Below are 23,632 nucleotides of genomic sequence, written 5' to 3'. Positions count from 1 at the left end.
AAGCCAAACAGTATAAACACAACCCGAGTGATAAAGGGATTATCTGTCTCACATACTCACATATATACACAAAGGAACTGATATTATCTAGTTTGGGAGATCGCTGGAGGGATCTTTTAATGACTGAGCGATCTCTGTTCCCAGAAGCTTATACAAATAGGGGATAACTGATGTCTTTGCAACATATTTGATACCGGTTTATACATCTAGGAATTGATAAAGCATACAATCAATAAAGGTTACACAAGAATATAACTTAATGAATTTATTAAAGGATTTGATTTCAACATAGTGCAAGGTACAGTTACTGCAGGGTCCTCCCAGAGCCTCCAGCAGTTTCACTACAGCAGAACTTCGAAAGAGCAAAACTTCAAAAGGTTTAAAAAATACAGAGCAAATCATATATCTTGCTTGAAGTCTTTTAAAGATCCAAATTAATTTGGAGAGCGGAGTGCCGTGGCTCAACAACACTAATGTTGCTTCTTCCCATTTCTAACAGCAAGGCGGTAGAAATTGATTTAGTGTTTAAATAATGCAGCAGATCTTGCCACATAGTATATTCAAGGTAATCAGACATCCTTTGCATGGTTAGGATTATAAAATCTTTCCAGCAGAGCTCTTAATATGCATCCCGGCTTCCTTTGATGTTTGTCTATTAAATGCTGTAGAGCAAACTTTGCCTGTTGAGATAAGAAAAAGCACAATTCAAGCTTTCTTTAAGTTGAAGTTCTCTTTCAATCTAAAGCTCTCACTCTATAGAATTGGAGTTCTCTGATTCTGCTTTAACTGCAGTCATTCTATCCTCTGAAATCCTGATATTTTTAGTTTAGGGAAGGGCATTTACTTAGACTTCTAGTGCGGCAGAAGTGATTTGAGCACTGGATTATGCTGCAAATCCTCACTCAGCCATGGAAACCCACTGCGTAACTTAGCCCCCATCTATGCAACATTCTAGAATGAAGAAATGTATAAAACACAGGAGATCCCAGCAGATGTGGTAATGGGAAAGGGCCATGGACAGAGATACAGATTAGAAGCTGAGAAGGATCATTTTTTCTCACAGAGCTCAGTGCTGAAAAATATACAGTGTTCCCTCACAACTTAGTGGTTCACTTTTCGCGGATTCGCTGTTTCGCGGTTTTTCAATAAACTCTAAAAGACTATTATAAATCATAAAAAATTACAATTTACAGCCTAAGGAAGGGAGGAAGGAGAAGCCAAAGAGATAGAAAAGGAGCCCAAGCAGCAACAGGAGGAGAAGGAAGCGATTTATCAACACACAATTGGTTGATAAAGACTTAAAATAGTGTATAACTACTAAAATAATGTATAAATATTAAAATAAATATAGCATCCCTACTTCGTAGATTTTTATTTATTGTGGGTGGTGCTGGAACCTAACTCCCGCAATAAGTGAGGGAACATTGTATTCTATTAATATACCTACTCATTTTGAGCCATGTTTTAATGAAGTACTTAATGAAGTAAAAAGCAAAAAAATGTAGGTTAAGGACAGGGATCATTTTTCAATTTGCTGCTTACAAAAATAATAAATGGAACATATGTCTCAGATTCAGTTTACGTAAAGGGCTGTGTTCTATCATAAAATTGGCTCTAATGTTAAGTTCTTCAGGAAAAACTTTTCATCTCACCATTAGGTCTCAACAGACAATTACATCCTTCTTCCTTTGATGGAAAGGTAAAGAGTCTATTTCCCTCCCACCTACCACCTCTTTTTCCAGGTGGCACTAAAAATTGAAAATCCGTAATCCAAAATGCATAGGACCCAAAGCGCTTTAGATTCTGGATTTTTCTTTTTTGGAATTTGCAATAAACTGTATGTACATATACATAATGGAATATCTTGGAGATAGAATCAAAGTAATTCATTCATGTTTTGTATATATCATATACATAGTCTGATGATAATTTTAGGTAATATTTTTCTTATTTTTGTTATAAAACAAAATTTGAGCACATTGAACCATCAGAAAACAGAGGTGTCACTCTTCCAGCCAAACACATGGGCAATATCAGGGTTTGGAGTATTGAAGACACAACATGCGAGTATGGAGAAAAGCAAACTAAAGACCACCTATTAAAATGCAGCCTGAGCCCTGCCACATGCACAGTGGAGGACTTTCTTACAGCAACACTGGAGGCATTCCAAGTGGCCAGCTACTGGTCAAAGGACATTTAGTATAATGCCAAGTCTTTAAAACTGTGTTTGTGTTTTCAAATACATCACAACTTGCATCCTCAGTTCGCTTCGGACACGATAAAAAAAAATTACAATTCTGAATAAGGGATGCTTAACCTATTCTAGCAGCCTCTATAAAAGCCCAATTTGATGGAAATGACTCTTCTTTTTCAATAATCCCCTCAATTTTCAATGGAGAGCGGTAGTTTCTTTATCCTTTCATAAGAAGGGGACAATAACAGAGGAATATTGCTTTCACCTTTTGTGAACACCTTGCTCAGGATGCTCAGAAGTATAGACAAAGAGAAACAAAATAATATTTGTTTGTTTTGTTAAGAAGCCAAGCAAAATGTTGCGAGCCCCCGAATATACAAAAGTATTTAATTTAGATATTTTCCCAGATTATCAGTGACATAAATTCTTTCTATTGTCTAAACAAATGGATGAAATATCTCAATACCTGAGTAAACTATGTACTGCTTATTTTTCCTAGCATGTCATATTACCAGAAATGCTGTTCTGAAACTGAATTTTTGGTAAGGTATTTGTGTTTTTACACACTAATTGTTTCTGGATATAACACTTGTACCCATTCCCTATTTAAAGCATTATATAGTTTACATTTTATGTCAGGTTTTTAAAGTCACAACAGGTATCTTTTTGTTATTGATGTCTAGCATTGGCACCAGAGGCAGCCTTGTAGGCTTGCGCTTCCCACAAAATTGGGAAAGCTTCATGTAAATATCATTTCAGGGGCCTGTGGGGAATTTCACAATGATTTTGACCTCTAGACCATTTTTAGGCCCAGTTGAGGCTGCCTTTTTCACCAAGTAGTAATCAAGAAGTAGACTTTGGACTATTTCTATAGAATAAAAATCCTTCTTCTGGTAAATATATGCTAAAATTGCCTTCCACATTCCTTAGAGAGCATTTAATAATACCTGAGGGCAAAAAGCAATAGCAAATAGCAAAGGGATTTCAATTTTGCAAAGGAATGTGAAGCCATGAGAGGCAATCACTCATGGCCGAGTATGGTTGTCCTGGATGTCAAGTAGCAGAAGGATAAGAATTTTCTGATAGAAATTAGCTTACCTTTTTGGCCAGGTCTTCAACAGTTATATCTGGGTCATATGGAATAGGCTCTCCTATGTATGTACGCCATTTAACTGGCCATCCACCGTATATTAAAAGAACTGGCATTCGAAAAGATTCATATAGTTTTCTCAATGCTCCTGTGTAAGATTAAAGTGAAGTGACACATCAGAATGCACTTCACAGCTTTCACGTTCATGTTTGCATGAAGAAAATTCTAAAGTGCAGTTACATCATCAAAAAGAAATCCTGAGCTTGTATGGGCTTTACTACATGAAGGAAGCAAACTGGCATTGGACCAGGTCTGTCACCTTTTTTGACGGCCCCTATTGTATGACGCAATTGCATCCCATTGCCGATCTGCCTGTTCCCCATGATAAACCAATTCCCTTCTCCTAACAGGAAGAGAAAATCACAACATGCTCCCATCACCTAACTGAGATGATTGTACCATTCTACTTCTGTGCTGGAATGCTGGCACTGATATCAGTCAATGGGATTCTCCTCTTCTCCTTCTTCCCTCCCCTTATTTTTGAGAAAATACTTGTTGTTTCAATTACATCTGAATTGTTTAAGTATACCATATTTACAATCGCAAAATTGCTTATAAAAAGTATTTTTAAATAATGGCACAGCCTAACTGAAGAAACTGGTATTAAGATATACCTTCCTTCTCACATACCCCAGCAATTCAAATACAAAGACATACTGCCTCTTGAGAAAAGGAAAACCATCCTGACTATTAATGTTTCTAACCTCCACAATTTATCTAAGCCTCTTTAAATGCCGTCCAAGCTTGCAGTCATCACTACCCAATGTGACTGTGAATTCCACAGTATAACTATGAGAAGGCATGGTTCCTTTCCATGGTCCTGAATCTCCTGCGTTAATTTCAATAGATGAATTAACATGAAGGAAGGGTATAAATAAAATAAAATACAACCATAAAAAGAACCAATTTCTATGTTAAAATGAGATGAAGGAACAAATGGACACATTTTATTTGACAAAAGCATTGCATAATTTGAAAACTTTAGCTCTCAATAAAATTACAATGTTGAAAATGAAATAAAACATAATACAAGTATGCCTGTATTTAGCAGAATGTTAAATGATCATAGTGACAATTTATTTTAAAATTTGGAGAAAGTACACTTAAATTAAGGGAAATAGAAAATCCATATTACCTATTTTTCCACTGGTCCTGTACCCTTCACGAGCATTTTGCGTAAACACTGGAATTATTGGCTAAGCAAGGAGAGGAAAATATGAGGTCAGTGCATGGGAAAAATTGCTGCCCCATTTTAATTTTTAAAATACTTGTTTAAAGCAACTAAGGAACTGAAGAAAAATATAAACTAGTTAAAATGTGTGGGGTGGTTTACATTATTGGAGAAGTTTCTCTATTGCTTATCTGATATTTAGACAGAATAATAAAACATATTTCTCCCATAAATATATACTGTCTGTGTATGTAGCAGCACAGGATGAATCTAAATTGTGCTCTAAGTTCTTCAGGGAAGGGTTTTCTTTCAATTCTGTTGCTTTATCAGACACATTTGCTACAAAGAAGAGGGACTTCTCAGTGGCTGCTTCCAGAATTCGGACTGAATCATCCTCCTCTTTAAACCTCATCGGCAGCTAAATAGATCTCCTTTGCCCAATATGTCTGTTAAGATGGCCTTAGGAGAATTGAGCCAGCATTTCTTACTTACGACCTCATCAGATAGGCTGCTGGAATTGCCACCGTGTTTCCCTGAAAATAAGACAGTGTCTTATATTCATTTTTGCTCCCAAAGATGCTCTATGTCTTATTTTCAGGGGATGTCTTATTTTTCCATGAAGAAGAATTCACATTTATTATTGAACAAATAAAATGAACATTTTTTATATACTGTACAGTAGTTGCCATCATAAACCAACATAACCAGACAAACTGTGAATCCTATCAAGAATTTCTTGTTACTACCAATATTTCCATGTACAACACTTTATGGTACGTGCATTTACCGATCCTGCATGCTCTGGTGTTCTGTTCGTTGGGCATGCTTCCAAACAAAAACTTTGCTAGGTCTTACTTTCGGGGGAGGCCTTATATTTAGCAATTCAGCAAAACCTCTACTAGGTCTTATTTTCTGGGGATGTCTTATTTTAGGGGAAACAGGGTAAGCATCATGGCAAATCCAACTGTGCCCTTAGGGGGTATGGGGAATCCATCACCACATAACCCACATCGCCCAACTCACCTCAGTCTCCATCCCATAGAGGGAAGCATCGGCCATCAGCTTCCCCCCATGACTTCTATTCAACACAGGAAGCCTCCTGTGTTGCCGTTGTAATGGCATGCAATGGTTTGCCTCTATTTTTATGATGGAGGCCACTGGAAGTTTTGCAACATCATGGGGTTGGAGCCAGTGGGCTCCATCATAAAAGTAGAGGCGAACCTGTGCATGACGCTGAAAAGGACCTCATGTGATGAGGTTGCAAGTTGCAGATTTGTAACTAAGGACATAACTATACTTAAGCAACTAATCTATGGTGTTTCTTCAATGCAGAATGGCAGCTATTTACCAGCATTATGATGAGCAACATTTCACATCTACTACTATTGCACTGCTGAACTTGCAGACCGAAAGGTCGCAGGTTCAAATCCCGGGAGCGGATTGAGCGCCTGCTGTTAGCTCCAGCTTCTGCCAACCTAGCAGTTTGAAAACATGCCAATGTGAGTAGATCAATAGGTACCGCTTTGGCGGGAAGGTAACGGCGATCCATGAAGTCATGCCAGCCACACGACCTTGGAGGTGTCTACGGACAACACCGGCTCTTCGGCTTAGAAATGGAGATGAGTACCAACCCCCAGAGTCAGACATGACTGAATTTAACATCAGGGGAAACCTTTACTTTACCTTTACTATTGCACTACTGAAATTCCCTGACTCCGCTCTCTCACTATACACCTTACTCCTTTTTTTGTTTTGTTTTTAAAGGCATTTCACAATATGTGATCAAAAACGTTGTTTTCTGCAGGAGAGAGGAGAGGTTACCAATTCAGAAGTGCCTAAATTTTATCATATGAGGTATGTCCTGGTACCTTTGCATAATAATAAAGGCTATTAATTCACTTTGAATGTCGATAGCTTCTAATAATGGCTTCATCACAGGAAGGTAGCAGACTGGCAATGGATATCACACAATGGGTATTGTTATTATGCCACATTTCACCTCCGTGTAATAAAGTCCTAAGTAGCTAGTATAGAATATCTGTGATAAATACCAACAACAACCTACATGGGGAAAGGGAAGAAAAATATCACTACATACACTTCAAGAGAAGAAAAGCCATATGATAATGGAAAAAAAGTTGAAACTCATGCAAACTGGATTTTTAAAATTTTTAAAAAAAACCATGTCACTCTTTTGATGACTTGTGTGAATGAATGAAAATCTTCCAGCTGAAACAGAGGTATTATTTCAAGGGAAAAAAATATGAAGAGTTACATAAAAATAAGTAGGTTGTTTACAACAGCAGTTTTGGGAGCACTGTAACAACAGTTTCATATGGAACAAAGGAAAGAAAGCTCAAGAGAGGAAAGACAGTAAATAACATCCAATTCAGGGGAAGGAGAACAATATGAAGCTATAAGTTTTTAACACACTAAAAAAAGAAATCCAGATTTATTATCAATCTGCTGTAGGGGCCTGCCATCAATGCTTGCAAAGCCACAAAAACAATTTGAAAAAGAAAGCAGATGTTATAAAGTGATAAAGATAATTTTTTGTCATCAATATAAATATTTTATCATCAAAATAACTATAAAACACTTAATTTCCATCTCAGCATTTTTTTTAAAAAAATCCATGTATGTTTCTCAATACTTACCACTTTTGCATCTAGAGCAATCTGAGCGAAACCTTTTCGTTTGCCCCATATCATTTTATAGTTTTCATCACTGAAGAGGGCTTCTCGCATTCCTCCTGGTGAAATAGCCATCAAGTGACCTTCTTTCAGAGTACAAAGACACTCATCCTTTGTACCAGGCTTCATTTGCAATATCTCCAACATATTCTTCAGGCCTACATGAAAAGCAGTTTTAAAATAGCTATTAAAAACTACATTACAATATAATCTGCCCTCAATATTTGAAGGATCTCCCCTGAAAGTGGAAAAAAACATGAATGAGCCTCCCAGACATGCATACTACAATTATATTAATGAAATATTTTTCTATAAAATACAATACAAATTCCTTATTAATTTCCTTAAGAAATGTACTGAATATAAGAATGCAAAACCACATCATCCTGAGAATACAAGAAAAAATAATTATTATTTTGTGTATTCTCAGGATGATGTGGTTTTACATTTTTATATTCAATACAGCACCTCCCAGTTCCATCCCAGCGAGACAGCCCAGAGAGATACCATGGTTGATGATATCGAAAACTGCTGAGATCCAGGAGAACCAGCAGGGACACACACACCCGTCTAGCTCTCTGTGTAGGTCACCCACAAAGGCAACCAAAGCTGTCTCTGTTCCATAGCCAGGCCTGAAACCTGATTGAAATGGATCTAGATAATCAATTTCATCCACAAATCCCTAGAGTTGGGAGGCCACCACACACTCCAAGACCTAGCTCAGAAAAAGAAATTTGGACACTGGCTGATAGTTGTCCATTATAGAAGTGTTCAGGAATGGCTTTTTAAATTTAGGCCTCACAACTGCCTCCTTTAGGAAAGTTGGAACTTTGCATTGCTCTAAGAAGGCATTGACCACCACATTCACCCACTCTGCCAGTGCCCCTCTGGCCTGTTTGATCAGCCAGGAAGGGCAATGTTCTAGAATACATGTGGTAGGTCTCACCTCTCCAAGGATCCTGTTCACATCCTCAGGCTGCACAAGTTGAAAGGTATCCAACTGCACTGGACATTGCTCCAGACTAGGCTTTCAAATACTCTCTAACCTGTGCTATGAGTTTTCATCGACGTCGCTCTAGTCTCACTTGCTTCTTCGCTGACAACTCCTAGGAAAACCAAGGGGCTGGTTTGGCTCTGCTCCGTGAGGGAGACGCTCAGGAGTGATTGTGTCCACCACCTTAGAGCCAGAACTTTTTCAGAATTGCCTGCCAAGGTGACAGGAAAATTCCCAAGAGCCATCAGGAATCTTTCCAGATCCATAAACCTCCTGGGGCATCTTAATTGGTCCCCCATCCCTGCAGAGGTTTGGAGCCCCAGAGAGTCAAAACCTGACTAGATAGTGATCAGTTCTTGACAAAATAATTGTGATCAGTTCTTCCATACCACCATCACTATCATCCCATCCTGCATAGAAAACAAGTTCCAAAGTGTGTCCAGCAGCATGGGTAGGGCAAGAAACCACTTGGGACAGACCCATGATTGTCATGAAGGCCATAAAGTCCTGAGTCACTCCCAACAGGGCAGTCTCAGCAAAAATGTTGAAGTCACCCAGCACTATTGGCCACTAAGACTCCAACACAAACCCCAAGATCATCCCGGCTAGCTCAGGAAGGGAGACTGTTGAGCAGCGGGGTAGACGATACACCTGTAGAATCCCTATTCTGTCCTAGTCACCCACCTTTAAATAAATACACTCAAATGCTGTTGACTATGGGATGGGGAACCTGGTCAGGGGATGGAATCATGGTAGACCACTACAACTACAACTCCCCCCCCCCCCAGTTCTCATCTGATGCGACACAGAGAATCCTGGTGGGCAGAGCTGAGAACGATTACCCCCCCCCCCCCCAACACTTCCAGTCTCATTCAGCCAGATCTCTGTAATACAAACCAGATCAGCATAGTCATCCAAAATTAAGTCCTGGATGACGGCTATTTTCCCATGTACTGACCTGGCATTCAACAGCAGCATTTTCAACATAGAGGGACTGTCATCCTAGTTATTCAGGTTATTAGATATAGAAGCCAATTTGGGAGCAACAAGTGCTGCATGACCCCAATGGCTGCCCCATGATTCCAGAGACTCACTCCCTTCTTAAAAAAACACATCCTTCCTGTATGGGACAGGCCACCAGATGATAAATAAACCTTATATAAAATTAGCCAGGCAGATGTTAACTTTTATGTGAACCTTATATAAAATTAGCCAGACAAATGTTAACTTGAGGACTGGCAAGCAGAGGGACAGGCAACAGTAACAAAATCTGCTGTTCTCCAAACATTTGTCTCATAAATTAATGTAAAGCTATAACAAAGATCTCTGAGGTTTGGACTGTTATCTCAGCAAAAAGATTGAACTGAAATATATAAGCATTTTGTTAAATATTAGACAAACTATATTAAAAACTAGAAAATGTTAATGGCTATTGCACTAGTGTTCCAAAAAGATTTGCAGCCTTATCAGACAGGCAAAATTGCTATTCATACAACACTTCCACTTCACTTGTGGCATGGAGCTCATCAGCTCTCATCCCACAAAGTCAATCTATTTCCAGCAGGATTCAGTGCTGCAAGTGAAGTGGAAGCATGATAAGGGGCCGGGGTGGCAACACGGGAGGCTTCCGATGTTGCACAGGAAACAACAGGGGGAAGCCAGGCAGCGGACGCTTACCCTCCATGGGATGGGGTGAGGGCAAGGTGGGTGATGCGGGTGCGGGGCAACGGGTTCTCCAACCCGCCTAGGCTCTACCAGATTTGTCATGATGTGTGGCAAATCCCAGCCTTAATGTGATGAGATCCTTAAGGTTCTAGGGTGGAAAGGCATTGGCAATGTAATGCAGGAAGCAGTATCAACTTTAAGGAAATGTCCTTTGGGGGATCTGGTCATCTTGCATCAATGCATATGCCCAATCCCTATGAATATTTTTTCCTTTATCCTTTTTCTTCTTTTCCCTCTCCTTTTGAGCCCCTCCCCACATATTTATACTTTAAAAAGCTAACAAAAATGCCTACTGGCTATGTGGCTAGGGAATTTCAGGAAATGAAATATGGAAATGTCTTACAGTGAACATTTAACAAATTAAAATAGAATTATACTCAGTTAAAAGTATCACCAACCAGATTTTATTTTAGAAACTGAAGTTATTTTGTTCTTATGAATCTTAAAGAAAAGCAAATTAATATTTATCAGACATTTCAATCCTAGGACTGTATTGACTGGAAGTTTTTTTTTTATTAATAACAGCAAAAAATTTAAATGTGAGGGAAAGGGTTCACATGAATAGCTTTTACTTGGTGGTTGCTTTTTAATTTGTTACTGCATTTGAATGACTGCTAAAGTATATCCAATATATTTTTGTGATATTCTATTACCAGTAAATTGTTGTATGCCAGATAGATTATCTAAACTTGTTGTAGATGATCAGGAAATGTATACATTTCCTCTGATGAAAGTCTGTTTGAATAATAGCATTTGTCTGGCATGTATTTATCAATAAAATCCTGTGTTTGTTTTATTTTAGGTTCAATTTTTGAACTCTCAGGGGGTACTGTGGGACAATGCTGTGCCATCTTGTTTTTGTTAATTGATATGTGATTATTGTCTGTGTTATATTCTTTATTGTATTCGTTTGTTTTGTTGTAAGCCGCCCGAGTCCTTTTAGGGACAGGGGGCAGGATATAAATAAAGCCAATGATGATGATGATGATGATTATTATTATTAGATTTCACCAACAGTTATAATCCAAAAATGACCTTTTAAAAAGTGTTGTTCTTGAGTTATAATTGGATTAAGATGGGGAAAGTGCATACATAGTCTTGAAAGTGTCCTAGAGAAAACAACAATAAATAAACATATACATGAATTAATAAATATTACCTGGCAATTTAAATACAAAGCGATCAACCACTGAATGACATATTTTCTTCTTCAAAAGAAAATACCTTGCTATAAATAACATATAGTCCAAGGGAATTGCAGCATGGTAATAAATAATGAGTCCTGGTCCATTTGGTATATTTTCTATGCCATGTAGTTCGTAACCTGTTTTAAATGGAAAGCAAAGCAGTGTCACTATTTTTTTTTTCATGTCAGGCGGTATGTGTTAAGCCAATAGAAAGGCAATGCTTATGAACGTCACTAGAAAAGTCTAAAACTTCTTTTAAATGTGAAAGTAGAGCTTTGATAGAAATGGGTGAAACCATAATAAATATTTAAGTTCTTCCTTTACCTCTAAAATAGATTCAAATAGAAATATATCTGTCAGGTATAGTCCAGGCAGAGGTTAAGCTCTGGATGAATGCTAATAATATGTAGCTGAGTCTAGATCAGTGGTTCTCAACTTGTGGGTCCCCAGATATTTTGGCCTTTAACTCCCAGAAATACTAACAGCTGGTAAACTGGCCGAGTTGTAGGACAAAACTGGTTGAGAACCACTGGTCTAGATAAATGGTTGTAGGTGGTGCATGGATTTGGGTTTGTACATTGAGTGCTCTAATACGATCATCACTTCTGGATGTTGTAATGAGGTACACCCTTCACCAGCTTTAACTGGCATGAAATTGTTATAATCTACTTAAAGAGATTTTACACTCCCATTAAATAGGACAGGATATCAATATTGTATTAAATAAATTGAGCCATACCTTTCGTAAAGAAATGGAAATAAATGCCATTCTTTTTACTCACTGGATTACCTAACTGGAAAGGGCTTTACATAAAGCTGATTCCAAGTATCCAAAATGTGCTGACACACATGTTAATGAAAACTCTGCAATAGCCATAAAGTTTTTGGGAATAGTGGAGTGGTATGGTGTGTGTGTGTGTGTTTGTTTGTTTGTTTGAAAAGGCTTTCTTTTCCTCCTTTCATAGAGAAGTGAAGACTTTAATCTTCCAGGAAGAGGCATAGTGGTTCATGTCTGCATATTGTTTTACTGGATGCTGCTAATATAATTGATATGGCTAGAGACAGTATTCTATTTTAGCTTTTGCTGTATAAACAGAGACTTGTACAAAATAAGTAATGTGGGATGCCATTAATTATATATGGAATGAACACAGATATCTCTGTTCAACTTGGGTTGTTTTTTTTTTACATTCATATATACTCAATAATGTTTCATCATTTCTTACTAGAATGATTCCCAAGAGCCAAGATGTACTGAAGACTATCAAGATGTTACCTACACCATGAGGATAAAGGCATGAGAATCATACCCATTCTTGATCATTTGTTATTATTCAAAAATGCAGTAGATGAGCATCCTCTTCTCTTACTTTCACGTACCTTTTTAGAGGATGTTCTTGAGGGGTGAGATTTATCAGTCAGTTTGGTAGATTAAGCATGGAAAGTTACCTTTTTAGACTATAATGCCCAAAGTCTGAAAATTGCAACTAAAAAGGGAATCTTTCAGACTCTGTAAATAATAGATTATGATGGAGCTGTTGCAATAACTATTGCAATTCAAGAAAGTAGTTTCAGTGATTGGAGTTAAGCCCAAGAGCCTAATTACACATTGCATTTGACCCAGCAATATTTAATATGGGACGTTTTCTAATCCTAATCCTGACATGCAAAAATAATTATGAGATAAAGTGGGATGACAGTGCTTGTGTGACACTGGTTCATCAGAGAACATTCAAGGAAATGTCACAGATGGGTGTATACAGTAGACTACACCTTGATATTTTATCTTTATACTTTATTTTTTTAAAAATAGAATGCAATGCTATATATTTTTGTGAGCTGCTTTGAGTCCCCTTTAGGGTGAGAGAAAGCTGGATATAAATATAGTAAATAAGATGAAAGAAATAAAATTCTAACTGGCCAAGATGGCTAAAACCCAACTAGGCCAATTTCATTTGTGTTTTCCATGCATATCCACTGGCTTCCATTGCACAATTTACAGGGTTTTTAAAGATCTATTCAAACATTCCTTTTTTTTATAAGGAAGGAAGATACATACTACACTTCCATGTTCTATCATTTCCATCAGCCATTAGGCATGGAGAGCAAATTTTTGAAAAGAGCACCCCTATGCCTGTGGAAGCTCTGCAAGCAGTTTGGAAAATGAGGACAGGTGGTCTCCAAGTTTGAGACATGGATGAAACAACAGGAAATGGGAGAAAATCTATCCCTAGGGAGGGAAGGGGTTATGCGTTTGTAAAATGTTTATTGTTTTGTGTTCTGTTTCACTGTAAGTAGTTAATGTATGTAAATAAAAAATTATTTATTTATTTTTAAAGGAAGGGAAATTCACTCCTGTAAGAATTATCGTGGGAAAAGGGTATCTCCACTGAAACTTTATAATCAATCCTTGTTTCCACAACCACTCAAATCTTTCAAAATCCAAGTGTCACAGGGAGAGAAAGTCAGGTGAAATCTTCTGAACAGGGGCAAAGACAGCAAGACAAATGTTACAGAGGGGTTAACCCTTTCCTATGCTATCCAAAACACACACACACACACACACATATGGCTGGAGGTACACTTAAAAATGTACCTGTTCCAACTTACATACAAATTCAACTTCAGAACAACCTACAGGACCTATCTTGTTCATAACCTGGGGGCTGCCTTCATTCAAAATTGTGTGGAAAGCTTCTGTAGATAGGAAATAAATCCCTCGAGATAAAATCATGGTCTATGAGAGAAGAAAAATCGAAGGGCTTGAATTTGGAATTTTTTGGTAATACATGTCACATTATTGCTCATAAAAAGACGTAAAGGCACATTGATCTTTATATCAATTTGAGAAGAAAAAATTTCTAGTACATGCTTTTGTAGACTGTTCATTTCATCAGTTTCAAATTTGGACTATATCTATGAAAACATATTTCAGTCATTTCTTTTTCCTGGTTAGTCTCAAATGTGCTATTGGATTATTTTATGTCTTTAGACCAGAACAGATTAACACAAGTATTTATGAGACAATTATAGTTGGAGGCCTTCCATTATTCCTGTCTTGCATACATGTAGCACATACGTGCACAAAGCAAGATACAACCAAGGGACATGAAACAGCACACTTTGATAAAGCTACAGGCTTGGTAGATGAAGGGCATGCTATGGATGTAGAATATCTTGATTTCAGCAAGGCATTTGACAAAGTTCCCTGTGGTATTTTTGAAAGCAAGCTAGTAAAATGTGGGTTAGACAATACTACAATTAGATTAATTTGTAATTGGTTGACTAACCACAAGGCTAAAGGCCTTCTGGCTTCTCTTCATCCTGGAGATAAATAATCATTGAGGGGCCACGGGGTTCTGTCCTGGGCCCAGTGCTATTCAACAACTTTATATATCACTTTAATTAAATGATGGAATGGGGGCATGCTTATCTAATTTGCAGATCACACCAAATTTGATGTGGGAATAGCTAATACCACAGAGAACAGAATTGGGATTCCAATGGCAAAAGGTTTGGAAGCCAAACCCTCTGAAGAGCTTAGGAAGTTGAATATGTTTAGTTCAAAGAAGATAAGAGACGGTTAAGAACATGACAACTATGTTGAAACATTTAAAAGGATGCTATCTTACAGCAAGCTTGTGCTTTGCTCTAGTAGAGTCTTAGACTGCATGCAGACTGTAGAATTAATGCAGTTTGGTACCACTTTAATTGTCATGGCTCAAGGCTATAGAATCCTGGGATTTGTAGTTTGATGACGCACCAGCACTCTTTGGCAAAGAAGGCTAAAGTCCTTGTAAAACTAAAACTCCCACAATTGAGCCATGCAATTAAAGTGGTGTCAAATTGCATTAATTCTACAGTGCAGATGCAGACTGGGACACAGAACAATGGATACCATCTGCAGGAAAAGAAATTCCACTTAAAATTAGGAAGAACTTCCTGACAGTAAGAGTGGTTTGACAGTAAGATATGCTGCCACAAAGTGTGGTGGTGTCTTTTTGGAGATTTTTTAAATTAAAAAAACGAAAGGTTGGATGGCCATTTGATAGGAGTGCTTTGATTGGGTATTCTTGCATGGCATAGGTTGGACTGGATGGTCCTTGTGATCTCTTCCAACTCAGATTCTTAACTCATGAACAACTTCAAGAATAGTTCTGACTAATAATCTCTTATATGATGAAAGGATGGTTTCTGCACAATGTAAGAACATTCAATATAAGTGTGTAAAGACAGAGTACAAAAGTGGAGTCCTAATCTATGGTGGAGATTTATTTATTTACAGAGATCCAAAATACATGTAAAATGCAGCTCTGCATAAATCAACTGAAGGGAGGTATCCAGTAAAATTGAAAAGTTTAATTAAACTCTGTAATCACCATCACTTCTGCATAGATACCCACAAGATGGAACAATTGTCTCAACTGATTTCAGAAAGGAATGTATTGTCGAAGGCTTTCAAGGCCAGAATCACTGGAGTGTTGTGTGGTTTCTGGGCTGTATGGCTGTGTTCTAGCAGCAGGAGAAAATGTTGCTAGAACACGGCCATACAACCAAAGAACCACATAACACTTCAGAAAGGAATGCTTGTTAGTCCAATGTCAAAAAAGATGGACAAAACACAAAACAACTAAAGCCTTACTTACCATGCCATATTCTTCCAAAGATGTCCCAGAGGTATGCCAGAATTAAATAACATATGACATCATATTTTCCCTTTAACCTAAGGGTCTTCTCATAGATCAAAACTACAAAAGCAGAGAGATAGACATAGAAAAGGACCCAGAGGACACCTGCAATTGATGCCAGAAATAACCACATGAGCCCTAAGAGAAAATATTCCATCGGATATGTTGTTCCAATCCATTCTTCAAATATGTATGATATGGTTGTAGCGGAAGTCATAGATACCTCTCCAGTGGTACTCAATGTGCTTTTCTTTAGTCCCTGCAAGCAAAAACAAAATAATATTAGTTACGCCATTAACCTGGAAACAAGTCCATCTTTACATAATATTCAAATGTCAGAGGTGTAATATAACAATTGTGATGCTAAAGTGGTATCTCAAAATGTCAAAGTCATACCCTTCACCATGCTTCCTATTTCAATCATGCACTTTTCCTTTTTAGCTGAGCAGGGTTATCTCAGAGGAAAGTATCAATAAAATGGAAAGCATATAAGATCTCAAGCTATGGAGAGAGGAGGTTTAACCTTTCCTTTTTTCCATATGCTGCATCAAGGATAGGAAGAGATAGTCTCATAACTCTTGAGATATTTCTCTGTGTAGCTGTGTTTGATGTAAGGGTAAAGCTGTGGTGTGGGAATGGGGATACATATTGGTTTGCCGTCTCTACTGCTATCTGCTACTTCCTTTGCTGATGTCTTTTCCCACCAGCTCACTACTTATATCTGCGTGCTGATCTCAGAATTAAAACTATTGCTTTCCCCTCATGTAGGAATCAGGTCCATTTATGTTAGAAATGCAGTCTTATGTAACTTATATTACATTTTTCATTCAATTGCAGGCAGCATTCTTTTGAAAAAATATTGATGAGACGAGGTGCAAAACCACTAACAGTGTTCACAAATAAAAAAAGACAACTCTTAAGTGGCTGAGGGTATATATTGGACTTCCATGAAGCCACTCACTGCATTGCATCCATTTTAAAACAAACCTGCAGGAACACAAAATGTCATTTTCCCCCCTCCAGGATCATTTTATGCCCAGAAAAGTTAAAAAAAAAAGAAGAAGCAGGATTTCAACCAGTCCACTCCACTTCTTGTTTTTCAAATAAGATCTCACTTGGTTCTTCAAATGGGGGAACAGAGGAGTCTGTGGGATTCTGGGACCTCCAAAACAATCTTGGGTCTATATGCATGTCACTGTCCATGATTTCCCCAGCCTGTTATAAACTAAATTTATATTTTAACTTAGTACCTTGGGAGAAAGTTAAATTAGCTCAATTATCTCTCATTATACTGTATAAAATACACATCCATAATGCTGTGTTTTCAATTTGATCTGCAAGCAAATTAAATTCAGACAAGCTGACTCTTCAAATGGGTGATGTCAGCATTTAGAAAATGTATTCATGGATCCTGGAAGCCCTAATCTATATACAGCAAGTAAAATTAATATATTTGTTATCACCAGTGAAAGTGCCTGGACAAATGTTCCTGAATGTTTTGGGAAGGTTTGACTCAAAGTATAAGGTATGTGATGTACATGATATTGTACATGGTTAGAAGCCCTGAGGCAGCATCCCAAATATTTTCTCCATTGATATAGAGTTAGTTGGGCAACTAATTCAGCGAGGCTTGCTTTCTCGACAACTGAGACTCATGTGGAACATATGGAATACTTGAGCAACAGAAGAAATAAACTGTCACCCTCCACAGCAATTGAATCTGAACAATGGTGAACAATAACTACTCCTTGTGAGAAATAAGGGGCTAATTTGACAGATGACAACCTTAGCTTGACATGAAATAAACAAAATATTGCCCTTTGCACTAATTAAGGGCGCTTCCAGACGGCCTCATAATCTGGGACAAATAAGTAGGGCAAAAATCATGGTACCTGAGAGCAAATCCAAACACAGAGCTGTCAGTCATCCTGGTAAATGCTCCCACAGTGTCCTGACACGTTAGTTTGTTGCAGATTTTAGAAATCTGCAAGATAAACTGGGGACATCTGTGCATTTTTAAATTTTATTTTATTACTTTTATTTTATTGTTTTAATTGACAAGCAGATTTCTTGTCATTATCTCTCCTCACTCTCCTGCTGACTTTATTTTTTCCCTATTGAATCCTGTTTCTCTTTGTGGTCACTTGCCTGCCATGCTGGTGCCCACTGTGTAAATTCAAGCTCTGTTTAATTTCATAAACATGAAAAAAGGCAATGCTTGCAGAGACTTCTCATGGGAATTGCTTTCTAATTGTGCTTCCATTTAGCCACCTGTGTGTCTGTGGCTCCATTTGTTTACAGCTGTTTTGAAATTTTAAAGTGCAAACATGCACTGAAGCAGTCCACACCAGTGTATAGCAACGAAGTCATGTGTTTTCCTTAAGTGCAGTGTCACACCCCAGGGCTGCATGAACACCTTGAAAACTACAATGGAGCCCAGAATATAAGCAGTCAAGCTGTTTATTGAAGAATATATGCAAGCACAAGAAAATAAAGTTCAAAGTCAATAGAGTAGATAAATCCCCCAAACATCGTACTTATCTGTCCTTATTGGAGGTCCAAGAAAGCCTCTCAAAGTTATAATCCAAACAGGAACTGTGCCAAGTTCCACAAAGCAGCAAATATAGTCCACACAAAGTTCACTTCCCAGCAGGAAACAGCAGGAAGCCACAAGGTACAAGAACAAGACTCAAGGTAATCCAAGAACTGTAATCCACAGGGTACAAGAACAAGACTCAAGGTAATCCAAGAACTGTAATTCACACGGAATCAGCAAGGTCCAACTGGAAATAAGGTACACCAAGGCAAGAGATACTTGAAATCCACAAGGCAAAATCTTGGCTGGAATATCACGGAAACAAGAGCACGGAGACAGAGATCTTTCTCACTTGAATAGCAAAGTTGACACCTCTGCAAAACACAGGGAACCAGGAATATTTGAGGAGAATTCAAGGCTTTATTTCAAATGGGCGCTGGGGAGTGCAGTTCTTCTCATATGAAGTTGCTCATTAGCACGTCTATGAACCAAACACCGGCTCCGTCTCAAAGCCTCCCTTTCAGTTTGGCTTTGCGTAAACATTCTCCGTCTATCCAAATCATCAATCTTCCCCTCTGGCCTAACAAGCCCATCTAGCTGAACTGTCCTTGACTGGCCATCGGAATGTTCATCCCCTGTTTCAGTGTCCTCTGCAGCAATCAATTCAGGTGCCCGCAACTGCATTGCAGGCCTATAGTCAAAGTCTTGGATAGGGCCAAAGTCTGATTCTGACTCCAGCTCAGGCTGAGCTACAACATGCAGGGATATACAATCATGCGAATATGCACATTTCCTGGCTGAAATCAGAGTTTAAGTGTGCTTTTTCAACAAATGTCATTTAGACACCCACCCCCTTTTATCTTGGTTTCTTCCGTGTTTTAGGGCCTGTGTGGAGAAGACTTCAGTAAATATTTTTGAGAGCATTTGCAGCATAAATAACCTTCAAGATTGTGTTCATTGGACTGCATTTGCAATGTTGAATATATGTTCAGCATGTATAGAAGCAGCCATAGATTTCTGTCACATCTAGAAAACATTGTTTGCACAATGTAGGTGGTAGTAACATTTACTAAAATCATAGAACTGGTTTTCAGAATGAGTATTTCAGAATGTGCCTATTCTCTCACCTGGAATTTATTGCTAAAGAAATAGCATGCTCTTGGTAACCAAGATGTAATTCCAGTCTGATAACTGCTTGTAGTCCACAGGTGCTGATGGCTATTACATCACCACTATTAGGACAGTACCATCCACTGTACTTTCAACGTTTGGTCCAATGAGATAGTGTTATTCCAGATTAATACAGTATCCATTTTATAGGACTGAACTGGAATGAACTCATACATTATCCCAACTCTTTAGAACAATGTTCCTGGAACTCCTCAGCAAATGATGCAGAAATGATACAGAAACAGGGATAAAAATACATGGGGTCAATTGCTCATCAGATCTGTGAAGACTGAGATTTGAAGAACACTGAGAAGTTGAATAAATCAGGTTGAATTATTGTCCAGACACTAAGACTAATTTTTCTTCTCATAAAGTGATAATAAAATTTAAGATACTACAAGTATTTATTTCAGCAACTTTTCTGGATTACCATGTGTTGAAAATTGTAATATACCCTACATAATTCTTACATCTTAAAGATTTATAGGGCTTTACGATAAAGTGGCTTGTTTATTGTACACACATACACACACAAACACTGTTCAGGCATTTTGCCTGGACATGCAAGTGTGTAAGGGTAAATAAATATATAGGTCTGTAGGTGTGAATATGCAAGCCCTACTCCAGTGTTCCCTTTTCCTATAAGGACACTGATTTTTAAAGGTTTTCTAGTTGTCTCAAATCTAGGAAGTGCCATCTGAGAAACCTATTTCAGAATACATTGTTCAGATAATCTCACTGAATTTCACTAAATGTACAAAAAAAGGGAGCTTACATGTAGAAGCAAGACTTCCACTGGCCTGCCTGCAGCCCATCCTACACATTTATAGACTTTTCTTGTTCAAGTATCTGCCTTGATTAATTTAGTGAACTATTTCCAAACATATCCTGATAGAAAAGGCTCAAGTGCTCGGAGTGGAGGGGGGAGGGAGAGTAAAGCCAATGTCGCTTAACTTGCTGTTATTCAAATAGATAACTTGTGGATCACTGCCAACATATGAAATGTCAGTTCAAAGAAGATTTCCAGAAAGCTATGCAAATATAAACAATTTTGGACTGATGTGATATGATATTAATCTCCAGCACAATGGGGAAAAGTTGCTAGTCTGCCAGATCAGATAATTTCAGGATCTCTCTTGTAACCTTTTGAACAACTGTTCATTGTATTTGTAAATTTCTAATTTCTACAGATGGAGGTGAAGGGGAAAGAAGTTGCAATAGACCGGGGTTTATCGCTGTCCTAGTGTGCTGCCGACATGCTGCTGAGACGGAATCCACCAAAGCCTATCATATGATGCAGGGCTTCTTTGATAGGGCTCCATTGGGTTTTATCCTGGCAGTGTGCCATCAGCACGCTAAGAGGGAGCCCTAAGGATATGTTCATATCCTCACTGAAGAAGCTGGGGACAGCACAGGAGGAAGCCGTGGACAGCTGGCAAATGTCATGGGAGGTCAGCCCATGACCAACCATGGTAAGGGGATGAAGCTGGGTGCTGCCCCATGGTTTCCACTACTGTACCCTGCTGTCCTTCAGCTTCTAGGCCTCCATTTGATGAGGTTCTTGGTGGGTGCAGGGATGTGGAAGAAACAGCTTATCTACAGAAGCTCAGTGCTGCATCTGGGCACTGTTTCAAATGCAGCATGAAACAAACACAGCCTCTGTTTTATGGCCTTGAGTCACCTAACACTAGAATGAACTAGGGAGATTGGCTATAGTTATACATATCATGACCTTTTGGATGACGTGAATCTTATGAATTCTCACTGTTAGATCCACTGAGCCAATGGGATATCAGTTAGCAAACATTTAATAACTTCCTTAGGATAGGCATAAGTAATAGGATTCAGCAAAGTCTGCCGATTGCTTCTGCAAAGCACAAGAGTGGAGAATTCCTGTAGAATCCTGTGGAAATCAGGTCGAATACTTCATAGATAGATAGATAGATAGATAGATAGATAGATAGATAGATAGATAGATATCAGAGATACAGAGAGATATTCCTGGACTTAATATTTTAAGCAAATCAAGGGATGTATCACTCCATAGGCTGTATTTCAATGGCAGCTATATTATAATAATATATATCCCGCCTCCATCTCCCTGAAGGGACTCGGGACAGCTTACATGGGGACAAGCCCGATCCAACAAAAATTAAAACCATACATAGATTAAAACATGTTTCTCAATAGAATCAACAGCATTACAACAAGACAATAACATAAAAACAGCATCATCAACAGCCAATAGTCTAAGCAGTAATGGGTACTATTGTGAGACATGTATTTTTTCCCAGTCAATGAAATGAGATATTCCACAAATGACTGTAATGCAAGGCATTTACTAGACAGAAGTGACTTCATGTGATAAGTACTAGCCAAACACACTATTATGCTGTTACGATTCTTAGAAAGCCTGCATGGCATAGTGGTTTATGTTTTAGACTCTGAAAACCAGGGTTTGAGTCTCTGTTCCTCTATTAAAATCCACTGAGTGGCCCTGGGCAAGTCATTACCTCTCAGTCTTAGAGAAGGGCCTTCTTCTTGCCAAGAAAATTCCAAGAGACATCTACCTTAGGGTGACCATATATCAGAAACAACTTGAAGACACACAACAGCAGCAGCAACCATCATTTTTAACACAAGAGACAACAAGCATTCTTCTACCTTAACTTGGAGTTTTCCACCCAATTGGCATGGTATATTCTGCCATTCTTCCAAAGGATCAACTTGAAAGAGAACAAAGAATTCCTGTTCTATTTCTGTACATTTCCCTGCACTGTTTTCCCTTTTTCCTTTAAGTCTTTGTGTGGCTTAATCACATTTTTTCATAGTATTTCATTTCATACATCTAAAAAGTAATTTAAAAATTTGAACAAACAAAAATGGAATAGGGTTGTTGTGTGTTTTCCAGGCTGTATGGCCATTTTCCAGAAGTATTTTCTCCTGACATTTCTCCCACCTCTATGGCAGACATACTCAGAGGTTGTGAGGAATGTTGGAAAAAACTAAGCAAGGAAGGTTTATATATCTGTAGAAGTTCCAGGCTGAGAGAAGGAACTCTTGTCTGTCGGAGGCCAGTGTAATTAATCACCTTGATTAGCATTAATGGCCTTGACAGATTTATGTCCTGGCTTGAATTTCACAGGATATTTCCAAATACGATTCTTTAAGGTGAACATAATTCTCAAAATAAAGCAATTCTTCTTTATACGCATTAGTATTTTTCATTAAAATTTACCTAATACATTCAATTATTCTGTAAATCTGTTTTAATCTGTATTAACAGCATTCTATAATTAACTATCCAGTTTCCATTTTTAAAAAGTCAAGTCTTGTTGGGAGCAATTCAACACTGAATAGATACTGGATAGGATTTCAATGATCAAACCGCAAGCTTCTAAAGACATTTAGTATGCCTATTGCTTTTAATAGCACTACTTTAAAATGAAACAGGATTACAATCCCTCAAAACAAGAGTTTTAAAACCATTACCAGATATCCAAGCAGATAAGTGTTGTGTCTCTTCGTTCTTACTGTCTTTCCAGCTGAATTTGTGGGGTTTCCCCTGTTGGGGTTTCAGAGAAGGTGTCTGTCTATGCTTCTTTTGCCTTGGAGTCCTATGATGCTGTGATTCTACTGACTGCTGACTTGCAGCTAGATGCTGAAATAGGAGGTGTCTTTTCTAATTAATTCTCCAGGGTTACATTGCTACATTTACATGACCATACATATTTATATTTAATCCTACGATTAGCAATCTGTCATCTTCAGAAGACTTTGTGGAATGTGGCTACGTTCATTCCATTCAGATGCAGGTTCACAATATTTCAAGAATTCTGTGTTGGTGTTGTTTTAAATCATGGACAACGTGTACATAAATTATCGGGAAAGAGAAATTTGAAATACCAAAGCTTGTCAAAACCAAAGAAAGGAGCAAATCCTTCATCTGGAATGCCCTCTTGAGGGAAATTAGGCTGGCCCCCACCCTCCAATGTTTTTGATCCAACCTAAAAACTTGGCTCTTTGACCAAGCTTTCTAATAGGTATGGAGGCCAAAAGGGTAGACCCATTGGTTTTCACTGAAAGCACTTGGTTGGTTGTTATTCATGTTATGTCTATAATTA

At 38.1% G+C, this 23,632-nt stretch overlaps 1 protein-coding gene across 1 annotated transcript; it reads right to left on the bottom strand.

Annotated features, from left to right (window-relative positions):
- Positions 1-250: 250 nt before the first annotated feature.
- LOC100558029 (transmembrane protein 68) lies at positions 251-7,420 on the bottom strand. Its single transcript, XM_062980360.1, has 4 exons — positions 7,173-7,420; positions 4,480-4,540; positions 3,293-3,432; positions 251-680 (listed from the first exon to the last, which is right to left on the bottom strand). The coding sequence occupies exons 1-4, from the start codon at positions 7,353-7,355 to the stop codon at positions 570-572; spliced, it is 495 nt and encodes a 164-aa protein (XP_062836430.1). The 5' UTR covers positions 7,356-7,420; the 3' UTR covers positions 251-569.
- Between the last annotated feature and the right edge of the window lie 16,212 nt (positions 7,421-23,632).

Source organism: Anolis carolinensis, chromosome 4, assembly GCF_035594765.1.
Source record: "Anolis carolinensis isolate JA03-04 chromosome 4, rAnoCar3.1.pri, whole genome shotgun sequence".
Taxonomy (NCBI): Eukaryota; Metazoa; Chordata; class Lepidosauria; order Squamata; family Dactyloidae; genus Anolis; species Anolis carolinensis.
Note: the sequence above shows the minus strand (reverse complement) of the source record. Positions and strands in the feature narration are given on the sequence as shown.

Bases quoted from the DNA above. Each gene is read 5' to 3' on its own strand.
- LOC100558029 (XM_062980360.1), bottom strand. From the start codon at position 7,355: ATGTTGGAGATATTGCAAATGAAGCCTGGTACAAAGGATGAGTGTCTT. The intron at 4,541-7,172 runs GTAAGTATTGAG...CTCCTTGCTTAG, and splicing joins TTGCTCTAGATGCAAAAGTG to CCAATAATTCCAGTGTTTAC. The intron at 681-3,292 runs GTAAGCTAATTT...TTATCTCAACAG, and splicing joins TTGAAGACCTGGCCAAAAAG to GCAAAGTTTGCTCTACAGCA.